The sequence below is a fragment of the Lampetra fluviatilis genome, chromosome 41, assembly GCF_964198595.1.
Source record: "Lampetra fluviatilis chromosome 41, kcLamFluv1.1, whole genome shotgun sequence".
Classification (NCBI taxonomy): domain Eukaryota; kingdom Metazoa; phylum Chordata; class Hyperoartia; order Petromyzontiformes; family Petromyzontidae; genus Lampetra; species Lampetra fluviatilis.
Window position 1 is genome coordinate 4,034,330 of NC_136315.1, and position 19,034 is coordinate 4,053,363.

Consider the following 19,034-nt stretch of genomic DNA (forward strand, 5'->3'; position numbering starts at 1 on the left):
AGTACGGAGTTAGACTGATGGCTTTAATCTAAGTTGTCTTGTGGTTGTTGTTGTTTGACTTGCATCCCACTGGGATTTTTGCACACAGCGTTGGTGTACGGTTGTTTTCTGGAATATTTTGTAGTTTTTTTCTGGAGTTTTCTGTTTGCGCATAGTCACTTTAAGATGTTTTCTTGTTCATGTATTTGTTTTTTGTTTGTTGCGGTTGCACCCGATTCAAGAGCCGAATGGCTCACTGGGCTATACCAAATAAATTAAACTGAAATAAATGAAATGAAATGACTTTGAGAGATGACGGCGCCAATACGAAGGGACCGGACCCATAGACCGGACTTCGTGACAATACTGACGGCAAACACGAGGTGGCAGGCACCACACACACAAACGCACACGAGTAAAATTTCAAAATAAAACCGTTGAAAAAGCTTCATATTCGTCAGTAATAGTGGCCATAAAATAAAAAAATAAAACATTGGTAGACGTTTCGGGCAATGGGCCTTCTTCCTATCTCAGAATATGAGCAATTTATTTTTCTTATTGCGTAACACGATCTCCCGCGGCATGTGGAGCGAAACGTCGGACATCACGCCGAACCAAGCAACGCGCGGGTATCCCACGGCAGGACGTACATTGTCTTCCGTGTGTATGTGTTCGTGCGTGTATGTGTGTGTGTGTATGTGAGTGTATGTATGTGTGTGTATGTGTGCGTGTATGTGTGCGTGTATGTATGCGTATGTGTGCGTGTATGTGTGCGTATGCGTGTGTGTGTATGTGTGCGTGTGTGTGCATGTGTGTGTGCGTGTATGTGTATGTGTGTGTGCGTGCATGTGTATGGTGGGGGAGCGGTAGTGTAGCGGTTAGCCCGCTGTGCTATGAACCCGGCGACCCGAGTTCGATTCCCGCTCAACGGCAAACACTAGGTTGAGGCCTGCGACCCGGTTGTGGGCCTCCCCTAGGTCGACTCAGCCTCAAATGAGTACCTGGTGAGGTGTGCAAACATCGCCACTGGGGACCAGGTGTGGTGTTGGCCACCCACCACCTCGTGTGCCGTGGTCGTCGCTCACAGCACTTGCCCCAACAGTCTGTCCAAGCCAGGCTATACGGGGGATCTTTGTCTTTGTTTATAACTTATTTTGCACCGTACGTAGCCGACCTTGCTGATCGCATTCACACCAACAATGCATTTTGATTAATCTTGGAAAGTGCCACCGAGGCTCCTTAAATCACTTCGGGAGTTTGACTTCTTGTGGCACAGGAATCCCGGAGAACACACCACGAGTGCGTTGGAGACTGACATTAAAAGCTCTGCGGTGCAGCAGGGAGAGAGGTCACAAGTTGAATCGAGTCAACACATATTTTTGGTTTGCCCATATACACCGTGGCGCCTATCTGGCAAAAAATCTGCCACTCGACCCACTTGCTGTACTGCCCTCTCCTCTGCTGCAGCGTGGCAGCACAGCAGTTGTGTGTGCCCTCTACACGTTCGCTTCACTCATCCGTATACTGTCTGGCCATCAACCGTGAACGTTTTTCGGCAAAAGTCGAACAGTTTTAGCGTTTTTTTTCTTTCAAAACCGCTCATCCGGAACGTTGCCTGTCGGACGCGTGGGTTACGGCAGTGTTATCGACGAATGTGTTGAGTTCGTTGTCAACTCCACATTCCTACGGCAGGGGCGAGTAGATTCCACAGAACAGCCACTGCTGCCCTTCAAACAAAAGCGAAGCCGCGCGTCGTCACCGACGATGCACGTGACGCATTGCGGAATGTGGCCGCAGGTTCGAGACACCGTGTTCTTTTCACGTCCGTAATTTTTTTTTGCCGATCCATTGCTCGATGAAGGCCTCTTCGTCCCCCTTCACCCGGATATTTGTCCACACTTCACGACGTTGTTCAGTGCTGGGTTGGTCAAGTGGGGAATCCTAGGACCGGATCCGATAATCCCTGCTGCACTGCCCTCGATGACTCTATATATATACATTTTTTTTTATTTTACCAGGTAAGGCCCACTGAGCTATAGAGCGTTTTTTTTCCAGACCTGACCACAAATGATAGCTCAACGAACACGGCTTACCGTGTGCACATTTATAGCAGCCAAATACTGCAAACACATGTTTCTAAATGTGGAGTAAAAAACCGGAGGACCCGGAGAAAAATCCACGCGACCACGGGGAGAGAGAGAGAACATGCACGTTTCAAATTAACACCTGGAGTCAGGGTCGGGATCGAACCCACGACCTCCTGTATACCAGGCGAGGTAGTTAACATCTCCTAGACACCGTGGCCGCCCCCTTCACGATACCTATGTGCGCATGTCTCCTACGAAAGTTGATCACCAATTCCAAGCTCTATCCAGGCTCTGCCTCTGCTCAGCCTTTCGAGTGCATAACTATAGTTGGAGATGGACTGGGCACGTCTCTGGCGAGAAGGAATGATGATAACAATTGAGCGTGCAGCCAAAGGAGAGAACGCCCATCCTCCGAGATGTACGTACAATGTACGGACGTTGAACTTCTTTCGCACCGTACGTAGCCAACCGTGCTAGTTGGAGGTGCGGGGGAAGGACAACAAAACGAAACGCCAAAAAGCAGAGATTGCTCTCCGACATCAGCTCGTGCATGCTGAGTGTTAGCCGGACCTCTCGTGCATGCTGGTCACGCCGCAGAACAGTGGGGGGAGGGGGGTGCAGGCCTTCATCCAGCAGTGGATAAACCACGGGTGATAAGTGATGATAGCTACGGCTTCCTCCCACTGGAAGCAAAACTCTCATTTGTTTAAAAAAACTTAATTGTACAAGATCGCAGTGTAGCGGGAGGCTCGGTGATACCTTCCTAGAGAAATACTATCCATCCAGCAGCGGAGAGATCATGCCTGCTGATTGCTGGTTGCTCCTCCTGCTGCTGCTGCTCACGACGATGATGATGATGGGCTCAGTAGTCTTCCCGTGACCGCTGCTTGAACTCTTACTCTGCGTGAGTCGGGCGCACTAACCACTAAGGAGGATAGGAAATGCCAGGACCAAGACTCACTCGAGACGGAGGGGCATTGTCACGCGGCCGCCCTGCCCAGCACCAAACCGCTACTGGGCTATCTGGGCAGGTGAAATATTCACAACCACGTACATGAGCCGTAAGTCAATTCATTGGCATGAAAAACCACACCACGATTCAACAATTCAACAATTCCCCCCCCCCCACCCCCCCACTCTCCCAGACCATTCGTCGCCACGATTCGATTATATATATGTTTTGTTCTCGATGTGAGAGCAATGCGTTACGAAACCGGCTACCTGAGTTCGACCCCCTCCCCTCTCCCTCCTCCTACGATGTCCAGCGTGGTGAAGTACGGCCAATCAATCCGCACGACTGACACTGGCGTGCAGAGGGATTCATCCAGAGGTGGATTTGTCGAAATGCTGAAAATGACAATTGCAAATGCATTGCCCTGCAAACACATTATTTAGTGATGCTGCTCCCGCTATGTTGGCAGTGGTGTGCGCAAGCGCAGCTCACAAAACAACTCGACATAATTGTTATAACAACACTGTGTTGTACTCAAAGAAAAATAAAGCTAATCATATGCGGCTTTGCTGGAAATGTCCCTTCTTCATAGCAGATGTTGTCATTTACAGCGGTGCAGGTCTGGAGAATATGTGTGCGACGGCGATCATGAATTGCATTGTCAATTTAACTTGTTGGCAATGATGTTGTTGTTGTTGTTGCTGCTGCGGCAGTGGTTGCCGTAGGCGACATGTCGTTTGTGGGGCGGTATGTCTTCATCCAGCAGTGGAATGGCAAAGTGTGCTGCGTGTCTTCGTGACTCCCATGCGATGTGTCACCCCGACACGCACCCTCAAACATCCTTCCTGCAGTTGCCACACCGACCCCGAGGTAGCAGCCGCGCCCCGTAAGCTCCCGATGCGGTGGCTGGGTGGGGGTGGTGGGCGAGCCATTTCAAATCCAAGTGGCGTGCAGAATTCCCCACATAGCGGTCCTTCAGTTTACACACCCCGGAGGAATGATTGCGATGATGATGATGATGATCGTGGTGGGGAGGGAAGGGAGTGAGTCAAATAATTGACCAGGAGTTGAACTCTCCGTCTGTAACACCCCCCCCACCCATCCAAATGAAAAAGATAATTGGAGGGGTTACTTTCAAGTTTGGCGGATAGGTTGGTGGTTTGTCTTTGTATTTTCCACGTAGTAATGTACCTGAGTTTGATTTCAGGTCACGGTTAGCATCAGTGGCCAGTGGTATCAGAACCGTTCCTGGTTGATGCCCCACTCCCAGTGTGGGTTTTCCACGGGATTTATCCGTGAAATCAAAATTATACAAATAATTACAATTAGCGCCTGCGGTGATGGACGTGGTCACAGCTGGCATCGTCTCTTCACGCCGTGCCCGCTAGATTTTAATGCCAGCCTGCTCCGAACTTTGACCTTTCTGATGCCATTGTGCGTCTTGTAGCGGCCAAGTTCCCGGCTAAGGCCACGCCCGGGTATTTCCGATTGGGCGCCTCCGTTCTGTTTGCTACTCACATCGGGTCACGAAACGTGACGTTGGGTGCCTCGCCGGCTTTGCTTGCTGAGTAGCCGGGGATAGGGAGGCCGTCGCTGTTTAGTTGACAGGAGGGGCCTCAGTGGCAAGATGTTAACTACCTCGCCTTGTATACAGAAGGTTGGTCGTGGGTTCGATTCCAACCCCGACGCCTGTTGTATATTTGGAATTTGCGGTGCCTCTCTCTCACCGTGGATTTTTCTCCGGGTCATCCGATTTTCCCATCCACATTTTACAATCAACATCACCACGCATTTAAAGTATTTTGGCTTCTATAAATGTCCAGGCCATACGCCACTTCGTAGAGCTATCATTTGTGACAGCGAGGTCGCTTCTGAAAAAGAGCCATGTAGCTCATTGGGCTTTATCTGGTAAAATAAAAATGTTTAATAGTTTAGTTGAGACAGAGGGGCTTGGGACCCAGGACTCCATTGGTTTAGGGGTGAGTGGTGAGAATGGTCGCTGATTGGCAGTGGGACACGTTGCTAGGTGCGTGGTAAAGTAGGCACCAGCAAACCCTCAAGACTACAACACCACGGCGTGGGGGAGGCTTTCATCCAGCAGTGGATTGACCGTGGTTTATGACAGCAACTGGCGTATGCATACATCGGGTAGAGTGGTGGTGCAGTGGTTAGCACGCCGCGCTGCATGCTACGATGACTGCCTCTGTATTCGGCCATTATCTTCCAAGAGGTTTGGCCAGCATGGAAGAGTAGGCCCAAGGCCCAATGTACCACCATCTCAAGTTGTTCTGCAGAGCTCCCGATGGCGAATGCTCATTCCGCCAGCAGTGACGTGAGCCAGCTTTTGCAGGTGCCGCGCCTTTACTAACTTTTAATGTAAATAAATCCAGGTAGTGGATGTGCCTCCCTTCCTCCCTTCACCTCACATTCCTGACCCCTCCCCACCACCACTCCCCACTCACCCACCCACCCCCCAGTGTGGATGTGTTTGTGCGGTGGAACAGTGCGCACGTCTGTGGCCTATCGACTCCCTTCCGCTTCAACTCACCCGGGACTGGATTCTGCAAAAAAAAGAAAACAAAGGAGGGCAGAATGCGTGAGCGAAGCGGCCGGGGCTCGTACCTGAGCCCCCCCCCCCCCGCGCACCTGCGCACCTGCGTGACGCACGTGGAAGACGGGCCCAGCCCTCCGCGCCCGCGGCGATTGTAACGGAGACGCAGAGGAATGCTCCCCTCCCCCTTCCTCTCCCCTCCACCTTCCTCGCTCCCTCTCTCACCTTACTCTTTGGTTCTTTCAGTAAAGTCACGTATAAAGGTAAAATAATAAATTAAATAATAGCATACTACGACGTTTCGATTGCAACACAAGCAATCGTCATCAGGTATAAAAGAAATAGCAACAAAAATCTCACCAGAAAACTATAGTACAGACATATAAGCAGACAGATATCACAAAGATACATAGAGAGAGAAGACACATCGGCACACAGAGAGGGAACGTCTCTGTGACGAGGCATACATCCCTTCCTCTTTAGATATCTCCCTCTCCTTTGCTCTTTCTTTCACTCACCCTGGGTGAAATGTGGGATACGTTTTGGCCAATTCTGGTCAGCTGCCTCACGAACTTAATGCACCCTCCTCCTTCTCTCACTCCACAACTCTCCTTCAGAATCAGAATCAGAAAGGGTTTTATTCGCCATGAAAGTTCGCACAGACAATGAATTTACTTTGGCCGGAAGGTGCATACATTCAACATTTAGGAATCTTAAATCTTAAATAAGTGGTTTACAAGTCTAACTATACTAAAGGTACAAGTCTAACTAATACTAAGGAGCTAAAGTATGTAAAAATTTAATAAAATTAAATCTAAAATATACAATAGCTATAATATACAATATAAAATTGCAAAAATGCAAATAGGGTAACATAGTGCAAATATGACAGGGTGTCATTGTGCAGATATTGTGTTAAAGTCAGTTTGAGCCCCTGGCCTTGTTGAAACAAATGTACAAGTCTCCCGTAGACAAATGCTGCGGTGACCTCCAGTGGAGGTTGGCACACTGCACGTTGCCATCGGCCGTGTGGTCAGCCGAATCTCGCCAGGGGTAACAGACTTGTGCATTTCCTGCGGTGCCAGGGAGGATCTGCCCCACCAATACTTACACTGCCAGCGGCTCAAACCAATGTTCCGCCTTTTGGGGGACATCTTCAGGAAACTGAGGGTGCCCTTCTACAACAGCAGCTTCGTATATGGGGTGCCTTACCTGGCAAACAAGCGCCATGACCTCGCCAACTTCGCCTGCGCGCAAGCGAAGATGGCGGTGTACAGAACGAGGAAAAAGATGCTGGAGGGTGATACTGACGGCTGCTCTGTGCTTCCAGTGTTCAGAGGCCTGCTTAAGGCGCGGCTCCGACTGGAGCACGCGTACCACACACACGTTGGTGATGTGCGCGTATTCTTCGAACGCTGGGGAGCCGGAAAGGCCCTCTGCACCAGCGTGGACGGCACCATCGTGTTCACCTTCTGAAGCGCTCGCTCGTCACCGTGGCGTGCGCGATGACACCACAACCACGTGACTTTTTCTTTTGTGTTGTGTGCGGTGCTTTCAGCACCACAGCGCGTGGATTTTTAACGATATGTAACGTTTGTTTTCTTTCGTTTGCTGGTGACTGGATTTCATATTGAAATCGCCTCCGGTGCTTTTGCTGCTGGCGGCAATAAAAGTTGTTTAAAAGTCAAAAGTCTTCCCCTCTCTTCCTCCCTCTCCCTATCTATCCCTAACCCCCTACACCGCTCTGTTTTCCCATCCCACCATCTCTCTGTCGATATCTCTCGCTCACTCTCACTATCGACCTCCCCGTCCCCTCTACCGCTCTCTGCTGCCGCACCATTGTTGTGTTTTGTGTCTTGTTGATTTGCTGAACCAGCAGGCACACCAGTGCCCTATATTTATCTTTTTATCTTCGTGAGTCATTACGGTGATAAACTAGAGAAATGAAAGCCCACACAACGATGAGATACAACTCAAATAAATTCTCATGGAACGGAATAATAGTTAATTTATTCTAACACGCGTTGTGTCGGCCAATGACCCTTCTCCATTGCACTTTTTGTGCACTTTCATTTGCTACGAGGAAGGGCCTTTGCCAGAAACGTCTATTGTTAGACGCTTCCCTTCAACGCCACACGGTCTTGTTCATGAAATGTGTGGAGTGTATATATATATTATTGGTTCTTTCGGTAAAGTCACGTAGAAGTATTATAATAAAATAATAAAAATATAAAAACAATAAAATGATCACGACGTTTCTACTGCAACACAAGCAATCATCATCAGGTGTGAAACCCACAGCAAGAAAATTTGAAAAAAAGGTGTGGAGTGTGTTGATTTTTTCTCCGCTGCAGAACTCAGCAGCAGCAACGTCAGATAAGTACCGGGGATGAGCGTTGCGACTCTAACTTCTGTGTCGAGGGTTTGGCCCGACCTGAAGAGCGGACAACCCCGAGTTTAATAGAGAGGCGGTGTTGTTCAAGAATGTTTTTGAAGAGCGGTGAACGAGCACCGACAAAGATCGGCACGGCACACGAGGCGATGGGTGGCCAGCACCACGCCCTCCCGTCAGTGGCGATGTTAACCCATCGCGACCAGGGCCGGATCAAGGCACGGGGGCTTTAGGGGCTGCAACCCAGGGGCCTCCGCCAGCTGCAGGGGCCTCCAGAGATGAAGTGAAAAGTGATTTCAGTTGTGAATGCTGAATTTTATTTGTTGTTAGCCTTGTAAAAAAAAGACATTTTATTTTTATTTAACTTTTGAAAATATTACTGGGGGGGGGGCTCACTGTACCTGTAGCCAAGGAGCCTACACAATCTGGAATGGCGCCAGGTACTTATTTGAGGCTGAGTCGACCTGGGGGGGGAGGCCCAGGACCGATTCAGATAACCGTCACTGGTGCTGGCCGTGAGCGGGAATCGAACTTGGGTTTCCAGGTTTCGTTGCCAGGCGTAACGCCAACCGTTGCCCAAGCACTGCGCGGGTGAACAGTTCCGTATACCACACCAGAGTACACACCCATGTAGGTCAACTGTTCACAAAAGTCATGGCTGGAAGGGATGATGACGATGATGGTGATGATGGGCGATAGTGAAGGGGCACCACGGTGGCTAGGAGATGTTAACTACCTCGCCTGGTATACACGAGGTCGGTAGTTCGACCCCGACGCCTGCTGCATAGTTGGAGTTTGCGGTGTCTCTCTCTCTCCGTGGTCGCGTGGTTTTATCTCTGGATTTCCCCTCCACATTTAGAATTAACATCACGCGTTTTTAGAATATTTTGATTCTATAAATTCACACACGATAAGCCACCTCATTGGGCTATCATAAAAACAAAAGTTGGTCAACAGTTGGAATAATAACGGAGTAGCAGTCGAGGAATGGAACGCATCTGAGAGCGTGGGAGGAGACGGAGCGATAAACATCAACTCGCGTGCAGCCGCTGGGGTGGATTTTAGTCGATTCTCGCGCGTGATGGCAGCAGCAGCAGCAATACGTCTCACGAGCTCAATGGCAATGTTGAGCTCTGCTGGCCATGAGAGGGCTTCATGAGAGAGATAGAGAGAGTTTGTGTGGTTTTTGCTGTTTCTCCTCCTCCGTGGGTTTACTAAATGGTCCGTAGTTTTGGGTTGCACAGTAGCACTGTGGAGTAACTTTCATGTGTTTCTCTGCATCTCCACGAGTATCAACGCATGTCGATGGATCTCTGCGCACCTGTGGGAGTCTCCGTGCATCTCGGTGCGTGTCTCCTCAATATCTGTTTACCAAATGCCCCACGATCGGACTCTTGTGGCACATGTCCTTTTAATTGCGCAACTCGTGGAGACGAAAGTTCAAACAAATAAAGCTCGGCCCGTCGATGTTTGCTTCTGATGCGGGTTGATGGGTCACGCCCAGTGTCATCGAGGATGACTGTCAAAGCCGGCAGTAGGTGTGAGGGCCGTTGGCCCCCGGGGTCTCTCCCGCCATCATCCCCTATTCCGTTTATGTTACCCCACCTCCCAAATACCCGCTAGGGTTTCGCCGGCCTTCGAACGCGACGCCCCTACCCATACGGCTTCACGCAGCGCTCCCACGCCGCAAGCATACGTGCGCACGGCATCATCAATCAAACGCCATACTCCCCCTCTTTACACCGCTACGTACAGCGCTCGCACGCTGCGAGCGTGTGCCCGTCTACAGCCCTGTGCGGCACTCGCCTCCACGTTGAATAACCACGTTACCAATGCGCACCCGTATCCGACACGTAGCGAACGTACGCGCACTCACGCACACAGCTCCCCGCGGCACTCACTCACCACGGTGCACTCACGTTGTGATCGCGCACCTGTATCATACACGTAGTGAACACACGCGCACCCACACGCGCAGCTCCGCGCCGCGCTCACTCACGTGGCGAACCACTGTGTACGCAGGACCAACCACGTGCACACCTCTCCACGAGATCACACGAGGCCACGATTCGCTATTAATGATTTATTGTCCGCTACCTGGAACTAGGTGTTAAATCAGTGAGTCGACGAGGCTGGCCCACGCTGATACCTTAATGCCTATTCCCGATTTATCTGCTATGATTATAATTCACCTCCTTACTCACTGTTAGGTGCTCACGGCGGTCCGTTGATCCCCTGCTCGCAGCGTACCTCGGTGCGTCCCACGGACGTCCGGGTCGCTGGGCTGGAGCTGCGTCTTGTCGCCTCGCGCTGGAGTGAGACCCGATTTCCCCTTTGCGTCCCCCTATTTATCCTCCCTACATCAAAGGCTCCGAGCGGGATGGTGGCCCACAGCTTTTCCTTAACAATGGGTTCGCGCCTTCTAGCACGCGCACCGCGGTTCCGGGCGCCTGTGATATGCTAATCAACGTGCGGCGTTGCGCAGCGCAATTTCCAATTAATCCCTTTCCCTCCCTAACAATGGTGCCTGCGCGCTCAAGCGTAATTATCCCAACCATCCGTGACTATGCGCAAGAGCCCCTGCGGTCCCGCTACTCATGCTATCCCGTCCCTCCCCTGCTTGCCCCCTCGACACGTGGGTGGGGTGTGTGGGGGGATGCGCTTCAACCGCGGTGGCCGAATGCCCCTCGCCGCGGCCACACCATCTTAAGGCAGGTCGCAGCGCCGCGGTGCAACGTAGCGTCGGGGGAGGCCGTCCAATTCCCTGATCGCCGGAAACCGTGAGAGTTAATCCCGATAAGGGTTTCTCGGATAAAAACCGGTCGATCAGGTGACCTTCCCTTCCAGCTTTATGGGGGGGGGGGGGGAATCGTGCGGGTGTGTTCATGTGAGGTGAGGTGAGGGGGACGAGGGGTCGGCTCCGTCGCTTGGTGGTGGCGAGGTCGGAGATGGGGCGCTTGCCGAACGGCTTCGTGGCGGCGGCATCACATAGGTGCCGATGATCGATGGTTAGACGATCGCACAATCGCAACGGCTCGTGGCGAGAGGCCTACACGAAGCAGTGGATTGATCTTGGCGGACCGATGATGATGATGATGGTGGTCATGGTAAAGCTATTGTTTGTGCGTGTTTTTTAGTTGTTGAGTTTTCACATCAGAAGTCTAAACCGCGTGACTTGCACAGAGCGGCCGGGGGTTTGAGCTTGACAAATTACACAACCTCTCATCATCATCATCATCAGCATCTCTCCCTCTGTTTCTCACGCGAGCTCACGCAATCATCCGTTCTCCCGCGAAGAGCAGGGGGGGAGAGGGGGACGTGAGTGTGCGAAATATGAGCGTGCGGTTGAGAGCCAAGAGAGAGAAGAGAAGGGGGGGGGGGGTGAGAGAGGCAGGGGGGGAGAGAGGGGAGGGGTGGGTGTGTAAGAGTGGGGCAAGTCAACACACATCGCTCTCCTCGGTTATAATCTCGCACTGTTCCACGATGGAATTTGGACAGCGCCACGCCCGGACGCCTTTGTCTCCCCACCTCCCGCTCCCCAATGCTGACGCTTAAACATCGCACCAGGCACTCGTTTAAAGCTGAGTCTACCTAGGGGAAGGCCCTGGAAGCTGTTCAGATATTTGTGACTGGATTTGTGGTGGAGTGTGCTAACCACTACACTACCCCCCCCCCCCCCACATAGGTGCACGCAGAATAAGATACAAAAACAAAGCTCCCCCGTATAACCTGTGACAGACTGTTGGGGCAAGTGCTACTCGCGAGTAGCACCTATGAAAGCCGGCACGGCGCACGAGGTGGTGGGTGGCCAGCACCACGCCCGAACACACAGGTACACGCAGGTACGCACAGGTACGCAGGCCACACGGAACATCGTGGTGATGTATGGTCAAATTACCCTCCCCCCACGACCCCATCTGTAGCTTGTTTCTCTTTAATGTATTCGAGTATTTTTTCTGCAATGAGAGGCCCCACGTGACAGGAAGGAGGGGCCCTTAAAGAGGGGATCTCATCCTGGAATTTTCCAGATGAGACCCCCCCCCCCCTGTGTAGAGAGCTTTGGGGAAACCTTCATCCACCTGATGATGATGATGATGATGGAGTAGGAGAAAGATGTTTGTAGAGCGAGACAAGAGGAGAGTGGATATATCGTGCAAGGAATATGGTGGGGCTTTTATTTTATTTATCCAGAAAAGCCCAAATTGAGTCTCAAGACTCTTTTCAGGAGGGTCCTGCTAAGTCGAGATGTTTGGCCAATTCCATCGGCAATTAGTGTAGTGGGAAATTGGAGAACCAGGATTACCCCCACTTGGCCTACGAGCGTATGACACAAAATGCTCCGCATAGATTGAGTCAGGAATTAATTGGCCACTTAGACAGAGAGTGAAAGAATGCGAGATTGAGCGAGTGAGTGAGAGAGGGGGGAGAGTGAGTAAGTGAGCGCGAGGGAGGGTGAGTGAGAGGGATGGAGGAAGGTTGAGTGACTGAGCGACTGAGTAAGAGGCTACGTGAGAGGGTGAGTGGGTGAAAGTGAGATGGACCGAGAGTGTGCGTGGGTGAGTCGTGTGCAGGTGAGTGAGAGTCTGAGAGTGAAATGCTGAACCAGTGAGTGAGTGGGTGAGTGAGCGGGTGAGTAGGTATATGAATGAGTCAGAAGGTGAGAGATTGAGTGAAATGGTGAGTGAGCGGGTGAGAAGATATGTGAATGAGTCAGAGGGTGAGTGAGCGAGTGAGTGAAAGGGCGGTTGACAGGGTGGTTGAGAGGGTGGTTGAGAGAGTGAGCGAGCGAGTGGGTAAGAGAGGGAAAGGGTGGTTGAATGGGTGAATGAGCGAGTGGGTAACAGAGGGAGAGGGTGGTTGACAGGGTGAGTGAGTGAGCAAGTGTGTAACAGAGGGAGAGGGGATGAGAGCGTGAGAGGATTGTCCCATGGGATCGCGCTCAGAGCGTGTCACCACCAACTTGCCCACTTCCGAAATGTTTGCCCTGATTTCTACACTGCCCTCACCGGGTTTTCTCCTCCACATTTGTAAACACGCGTTTTTTTTATATGATTGAGATTATTTTGGCTGCTGTACGTTTCCACGTGATAAGCCGCTTCGTTGAGCTATCATTTGTGGACAGGTCGCTTCTGAAAAAGACGCGAATAGGTCAGTGAGCCTTAGCTGGTAAGATGAAACATTGTTTACTTGTAACTTTTAAATTTCGATTTAAAGCTTTCGTGACTGCAGGGATTCATTTTCTTGGTTCTTTCGATAAAGTCACGTAGAAAGAACCAAGAAGTTGTAACTTTAATTTTACATGTTTAAGTGATTTGTTTAACGCTCCTATACTTTGCACTCCTATCGTGTTTTTGTATTGTTTGTTGTTGTAACCTTCGACTGGACATCTGTGAAACATAGCTTCATTCCTCCAGCATGAATACAGATTATGATTCTGAACCCCCACTTCCTGCAGATGGGGTCTTCCATGACCCTTGCCCCAGTTCCTCCGCCCTGCCGACACACAGCCGTGTATATGCTCACCGGCGTGTGTACTGCTCTTCCACCGCAGTTGCCATTGCTCAACAATAGACGGCGCTATGCCACTACAATGCATACACTCCTTTAGGCGAAGTTTATCTCCTCTAGAACTTGCGACAAACAAAATCCAGGCGACGCGGCTTCCTGCGCCACACGGGCTGTCGAGGCACCGCCGCTTGCTCACCGTCCCCTTTACAGCCCTGCAGAGCCAACTGGTGGAATTTCCACATTCGCAGCATGCTTCGGCGTGCACTCATTATTCACATTGCCATTAATGTGTGAGGCAGATTTACGGCCTTCCTCCCCACCTTCAGAAGCCCCCACCCTTATTTCCCCCCACCCCCCTTTGTCCACCCTCTGCCCACCTTTACCCCCACCCCCTCCCACCCTCCCTTCTCTCCTCTCCCCCACTCCACCTTCCCTGCGGCGCCTAGATCTATCTCCATCTCTATCTTCTTACCTCTCTCACTTCCTCTCTCCTTACCTCCCTTCCTCTTTAGTGATCTCCCTCTCCTTTGCTCTCTCTTTCACTCACCCTGGGTGAAAAGTGGGATACGTTTTGTTCAATTCTGGTCAGCTGCCTCACAAACTTAACGCACTCTCCTCCTTCTCTCACTCCCTATCTCTCCTTTCCTCTCTCTCTCTCTCACCCTCTCTCCTTCCTTTCCTCTTTCTCTCATCATCCACTCTTTCTCACTCGCCTCCTGCTGCCACGAACTCTGGAACAAGAGGCAGCCTCCGTGGTCGGCACGCGGGTTCTTGCAGTGCCGCCGGATGCGGCGTCTCCTTCGCGTTGTCCCGCGTCCCACTCCCAATGGCGCCCACCAGCCACGCCATGCCCTCTGTGGGCAAAATGGCGGCCGGAAACCGCGTGGTCTCCGCCGCAGGAACCACCGCTGCAAGCGGCAGCTCCGGCGGCCCACTCGCCGTCCCCTGGACGGAAGGTTGGACGCGGAGAGTTGCGCAACCAACCGGCCGACGGTCACGAGGAGCAGGTCGAGGCGGTTAACCACCTCGCACCATCCATCCCCTGTTCGCGACTCCGGAGAATCAGTGCCCCTCCTGCGCTGATCCGCAGCTGCCGCTCCCGCGCCCACGGGGTTTGTAACTGGGGTCCTGTCTCGCTGTCCTCGTCCTCTGATGACACTATGGGTGGGTTCCTCATCCTTGATAACTTCGACATTGCTACTGTCTATTGAATTTTACAAACCACTTCTGACACCAGTTGTAGTGTCAACGATTCAGAGACAGAGTTTCTCGGAGGCACTTCCTTTATAAACAACTTTCACGTTCTCGTCCGCACACTCTCCACCGGAGCTCAGCCTCGCCTGTACACAGCACTAGCCGTCTAACACTGACGGCGCTGCCTGAGATAGCCAACCTCTATCCTTCGTAGCGCAATATCTAGCGGAGACATTTAGCGACGACGTCGATGAGACGACAGCGACGACGAGACGAGTCCACTCCCAGAACCGGCAGCCTCGAGATCCCACTCTCAGCTGCTTTTATGCTCCCAGCGCTGCCTGGCTCCACCCCGACCCCGCCCTGACCGCGCCTCCCATCTATAACCCGCTAGCAGGTTCCAGGGGCCTCCAGAAGGCGTCCTCCGTGACCCTTGCCCTAGTTCCTACGCTCTGCCAACACACACCGTGCTCACGCTCACCGGCGTGTGCACTGTCTGTCCACCACAGCTGCCGCTGCCATCCAACAGCCGGTGCTATTACATTACGCTTACATCGTGTCGGTCTTGGGGCTTGTTATTTGACCGTTCTTCACCACGCTGTTCAGTGCATATTTGTGATTAACTGAGGTGCGAGGGTTGGAGCGGGGATGGAGAGAGATGGGGGGGGGGGGGTAGGACCGGTTCTAAGATATAACTCGTGACTCACGTCGTTCACCAGGGTCTGATATCGAACTCAGGATATGCCGGGTTCATAGCACAGTGCTCTAACCACTTCGCCACCGCTCCTTCCGTACCAGTATCCCCCCCCTTACTTTGAATAGCAGGATCAAGATTGTACGAAAAAAAGTTCCACTCGAGTTGCAGCCGTTTATTTATTTATTTGTCGGCACGCACCACTCGCTGCGTCGGCAACGTCACTTTTGCTTCGGAGGCAGTGATTTTCCAGCTTTGCTTTGCCCCGAGTTCCGTTTAACTTGTGGATGAGTTCCAAGTCTCCCTCCCTCCCTCCGCACTCTCCCTCTTTCTCCTTTACAACACCAGGGAAAAAAAAAGAGATGCCGCAAGGCGACACGTGACGGCTGCTCTGCGGTTGCGCCAATGTTCGAAGGGGGGCTGCTCAAGGCACGGCTCCAGCTGGAGCGTGCGTAGCCGCTCCAATGCCGGCTACTCTCGGTGTGGAGGGGGGGGGTCATTCAAGCCCTCTGCACCAGCGCGAACAGCATTCTGCGTTTGACTTGGTGAACGTGCCGAGCGTAACGACGCACTCTTTCGTGCTGTGCGTGGCGCGTGCAAGCGCCACGTGGCCCGCGCAGGTAGTCGTGGTCTTTTTTGTGACGTCACCCTGCATTCGATGTTGCTTTGCATCGAAATCAGCTCCAGTGCTTTTGCTGCTGGTAGCAATGAAAGTGGTTTCACAGTCAACGTATCTCTCCTTCTCTATCACTCAGCTTATTACAATCCATCCTACCCACTCCCAAACACTGCCTCTTCTCTTCACCCCCCTCTCCCCCCACCGTATTTTGCGCTCTACCTCTCACGCATGCCTCTCTCCATCGCTCTCTCCTTCACTCTCTTTTTTGAAACTACGACAAGTGCTGCATCTGCACCCAGCCCTTCTCGCACTCCTACGGCCTTGGACGGGTAGCTTATATCAGCATGCAGATCTCCCCGTCATCTGCCACCGAGCACACGGCTTCCTCCAGCGCCCACTGCTCCTTGAAGGCCGGCACGGCGTGGGTCAGCCGCGCATGGCGGAACTCCAGCCCACACACCCTGGCTCCGACCAGAGCGCGGCAGATGCCCAGGCTGCTGGCCGGACGTTTCCCTCTCAACTCTCCCTATGTATAGGGTGTCCATAAAGTACCGGTATGTATGTGTGTATATATATAGTTGACCATTAGTGCGATAAAGTAGATGCGACTTTATGGGCAACCTGTACGTAAACATCCATCTCCACGCCTTTTACTATCTCTCAACCTTGTTGTGCGCTTCGCTCTTCTTCTCATCTCCCCCCCACACACACACTCTCTCTCTCTCTATGCGGTGGCTAAGTGGTGATTGATGTTGGTGCCGTGCCCTGGGGTGATAATGGAGAGGTGCGGACGAAATAAGCGAAAATCCACAGAAGAGTTATTCTCTCTGCCGGCCAAAACAAAGATAAAGATCTCCCATATAGCCTTAACAGACTGTAGGGGCAAGTGCTGTTAGCGAGCACCTATGAAGGCCGCAACGGTACACGAGGGGGTGGGTGGCCAGCACCACGCCCGACCGCCTTTGTCTCCCCAGGTACTCATTTCAGGCTGAGTCGACCTAGGGGAGGCCCAGGACCGGTTCAGATAATCGTCACTGGTGTTGGCCGTGAGCGGGAATCGAACCCGGGTCGCTAGGTTCCTAGCGCAGCGCGCTAACCGCTACACTATCGCCGGCCAAAACACACACACACACGTCTGTGCACACACACACACACAAGTCTGTGCACACACGCACAAACACATCTGTGCACACACGCACACACACACACACGTCTGTGCACACACACACAAGTCTGTGCACACACGCACAAACACATCTGTGCACACACGCACACACAAGTCTGTGCACACACGCGGTGCACACGCAAGGCTATATACACAGGTAGCCAACGTAAAGCTCCTCCGTGTAGCCTAAAGAGACTTTTCGGGCAAGTGCCGTATGCGAGTAGCACCTATGAAGGCCGGCACGGCACACGAAGGGGTGGGTGGCCGGAACCACGCCGGACAAAACCATCGTCTCCCTCGTGGCGACGTTCACACATCGCACCAGGGACACTTTTGAGGCTGAGTCGACCCAGATATTCGTAGCTGGTGTGGGCCGTGAGTTGGAATTTGAACTGGGGTAGTGGTCTAATTCCCGGCGCAGCGCGTCAACCGCTGCGTGCACCGTCGCCTGAGCGTTCATCGCCACCGCAGTGGGAATAGCTCACCCGCATGTACGATTCTTATCGCACTTGTAAACACACTGGGAGGTAGGGGGTGGTGGTGGTTAGTCGGGGTACGTAGGGTGGAGACAGCTCCTTTGCAAGGTTGGGGGGTGGGGGTGGCTTCGTTGTCAAAGCAGTAGCACACAACACCGAGCAATAACAAGAGTGCCCGGCCCGGAAACATGGAGCGCAAGCACACCTGCACGCATACACACACACCCACGCAGGTATGCGGTGGAAGCGTGCGATTTTAAATGCGCCCATAAACACATGCGTAGCCACACAGGCGCGTACGCAACTATAGCACAACCACCGTGGCGGTGACGCCACCCACGGCGCTTGTGCCAGGCTAGGTTGCACTTTCAGGCCACGTGAAGTGTCGAAGGCTCGCTGTTGGCAGGATGTGACGGAAACAGACTCAGGTGCCATGTGTGGACTGACTGAGATGACTGGCAGATGCACCAGCCGTGCTTCCCATTGTGTCAACCTGCTGCGTTTTATCCGCTCAAGCTCACAGCTCGTTGTTGTGAGCGTCGCCCTCCGTTGTTGCCGGAGGGCGGACTGCTTCCAACTGCCAAGTAGCGTCCTCCACCAACCACCTCCACATAGGCCGATGTTGACACCGCAGTCATCGCCAAGTCCACTCAGCTCCACTTCCTCCACTACCACACCCAACCCATATCTTCTATGGCTTGTGCCGCGTCCCTTTAGCCCCCTTAATCATGCCGAACAAAAAGGTGAGTGGGAATGCGTGGGCATGCGGGCTACATGACGAAGCCAACGCAGCCTCGTCTGCTGGATGAGCTTCGCTGATGTGACTGTGCCCAGATCTCCATGGGATCCGTGAGCTCCTCGCACAATCAAGTCTGGTTACACCGAGGATAGATCGTAGGCGGTGCCGGATTAAGCTAGTGCAGGGCCTGTAGCGTATGTTATAAAGGGACTCTAAATGATTAAAAAGAGCACGTAAATAAAAAAAAATTACTTGCATAGTAAAGTAATTGTATTTTTTCATTTTCTATACTGCCAGATAATACTACAAATCGCTAACCTTAAACACACAGTCGTTCATAAAAGTTGAAAGCAGTATAGTACTATAGTAATAGAGCAAGTGCAAAATCACTGAACCGGAATTGATAGCTTGAAAGCATTTAGCGCGGGGCCCTTGAAAGTGCGGTGTCCGTAGCATATGCTACTTTTTGCTACGGGGATAATCCGGCACTGATCGTAGGCAGGCCACCCTGAATGTGTGAAGCCGGCGCTGATGTTCCTTTGGAGGGCTCCACGTTGCGCACGCATTAAGAAGGGAAGGGCGTGAGGGTGGTGGAGAAGACGGGGAGCTTCATGCGGAGTAACAGGCCAGGCGGGTTTCGCACTTCGTTCAACAACCGACGAAGAGATAACGCCGGTA

General features: G+C 52.3%; 1 protein-coding gene across 1 annotated transcript in view; it reads left to right on the forward strand.

Moving 5' to 3' along the window:
• Positions 1–3,748: 3,748 nt before the first annotated feature.
• Positions 3,749–19,034, forward strand: part of LOC144946572 (uncharacterized) — a 29,269-nt gene continuing 13,983 nt past the window's right edge. The window contains exons 1-5 of the mRNA XM_078875586.1: positions 3,749–3,791; positions 4,466–4,523; positions 14,247–14,425; positions 15,173–15,225; positions 15,773–15,837. Coding sequence (XP_078731712.1) covers positions 3,749–3,791; positions 4,466–4,523; positions 14,247–14,425; positions 15,173–15,225; positions 15,773–15,837 — 398 coding nt within the window. The remainder of the gene's footprint in view (positions 3,792–4,465; positions 4,524–14,246; positions 14,426–15,172; positions 15,226–15,772; positions 15,838–19,034) is intronic.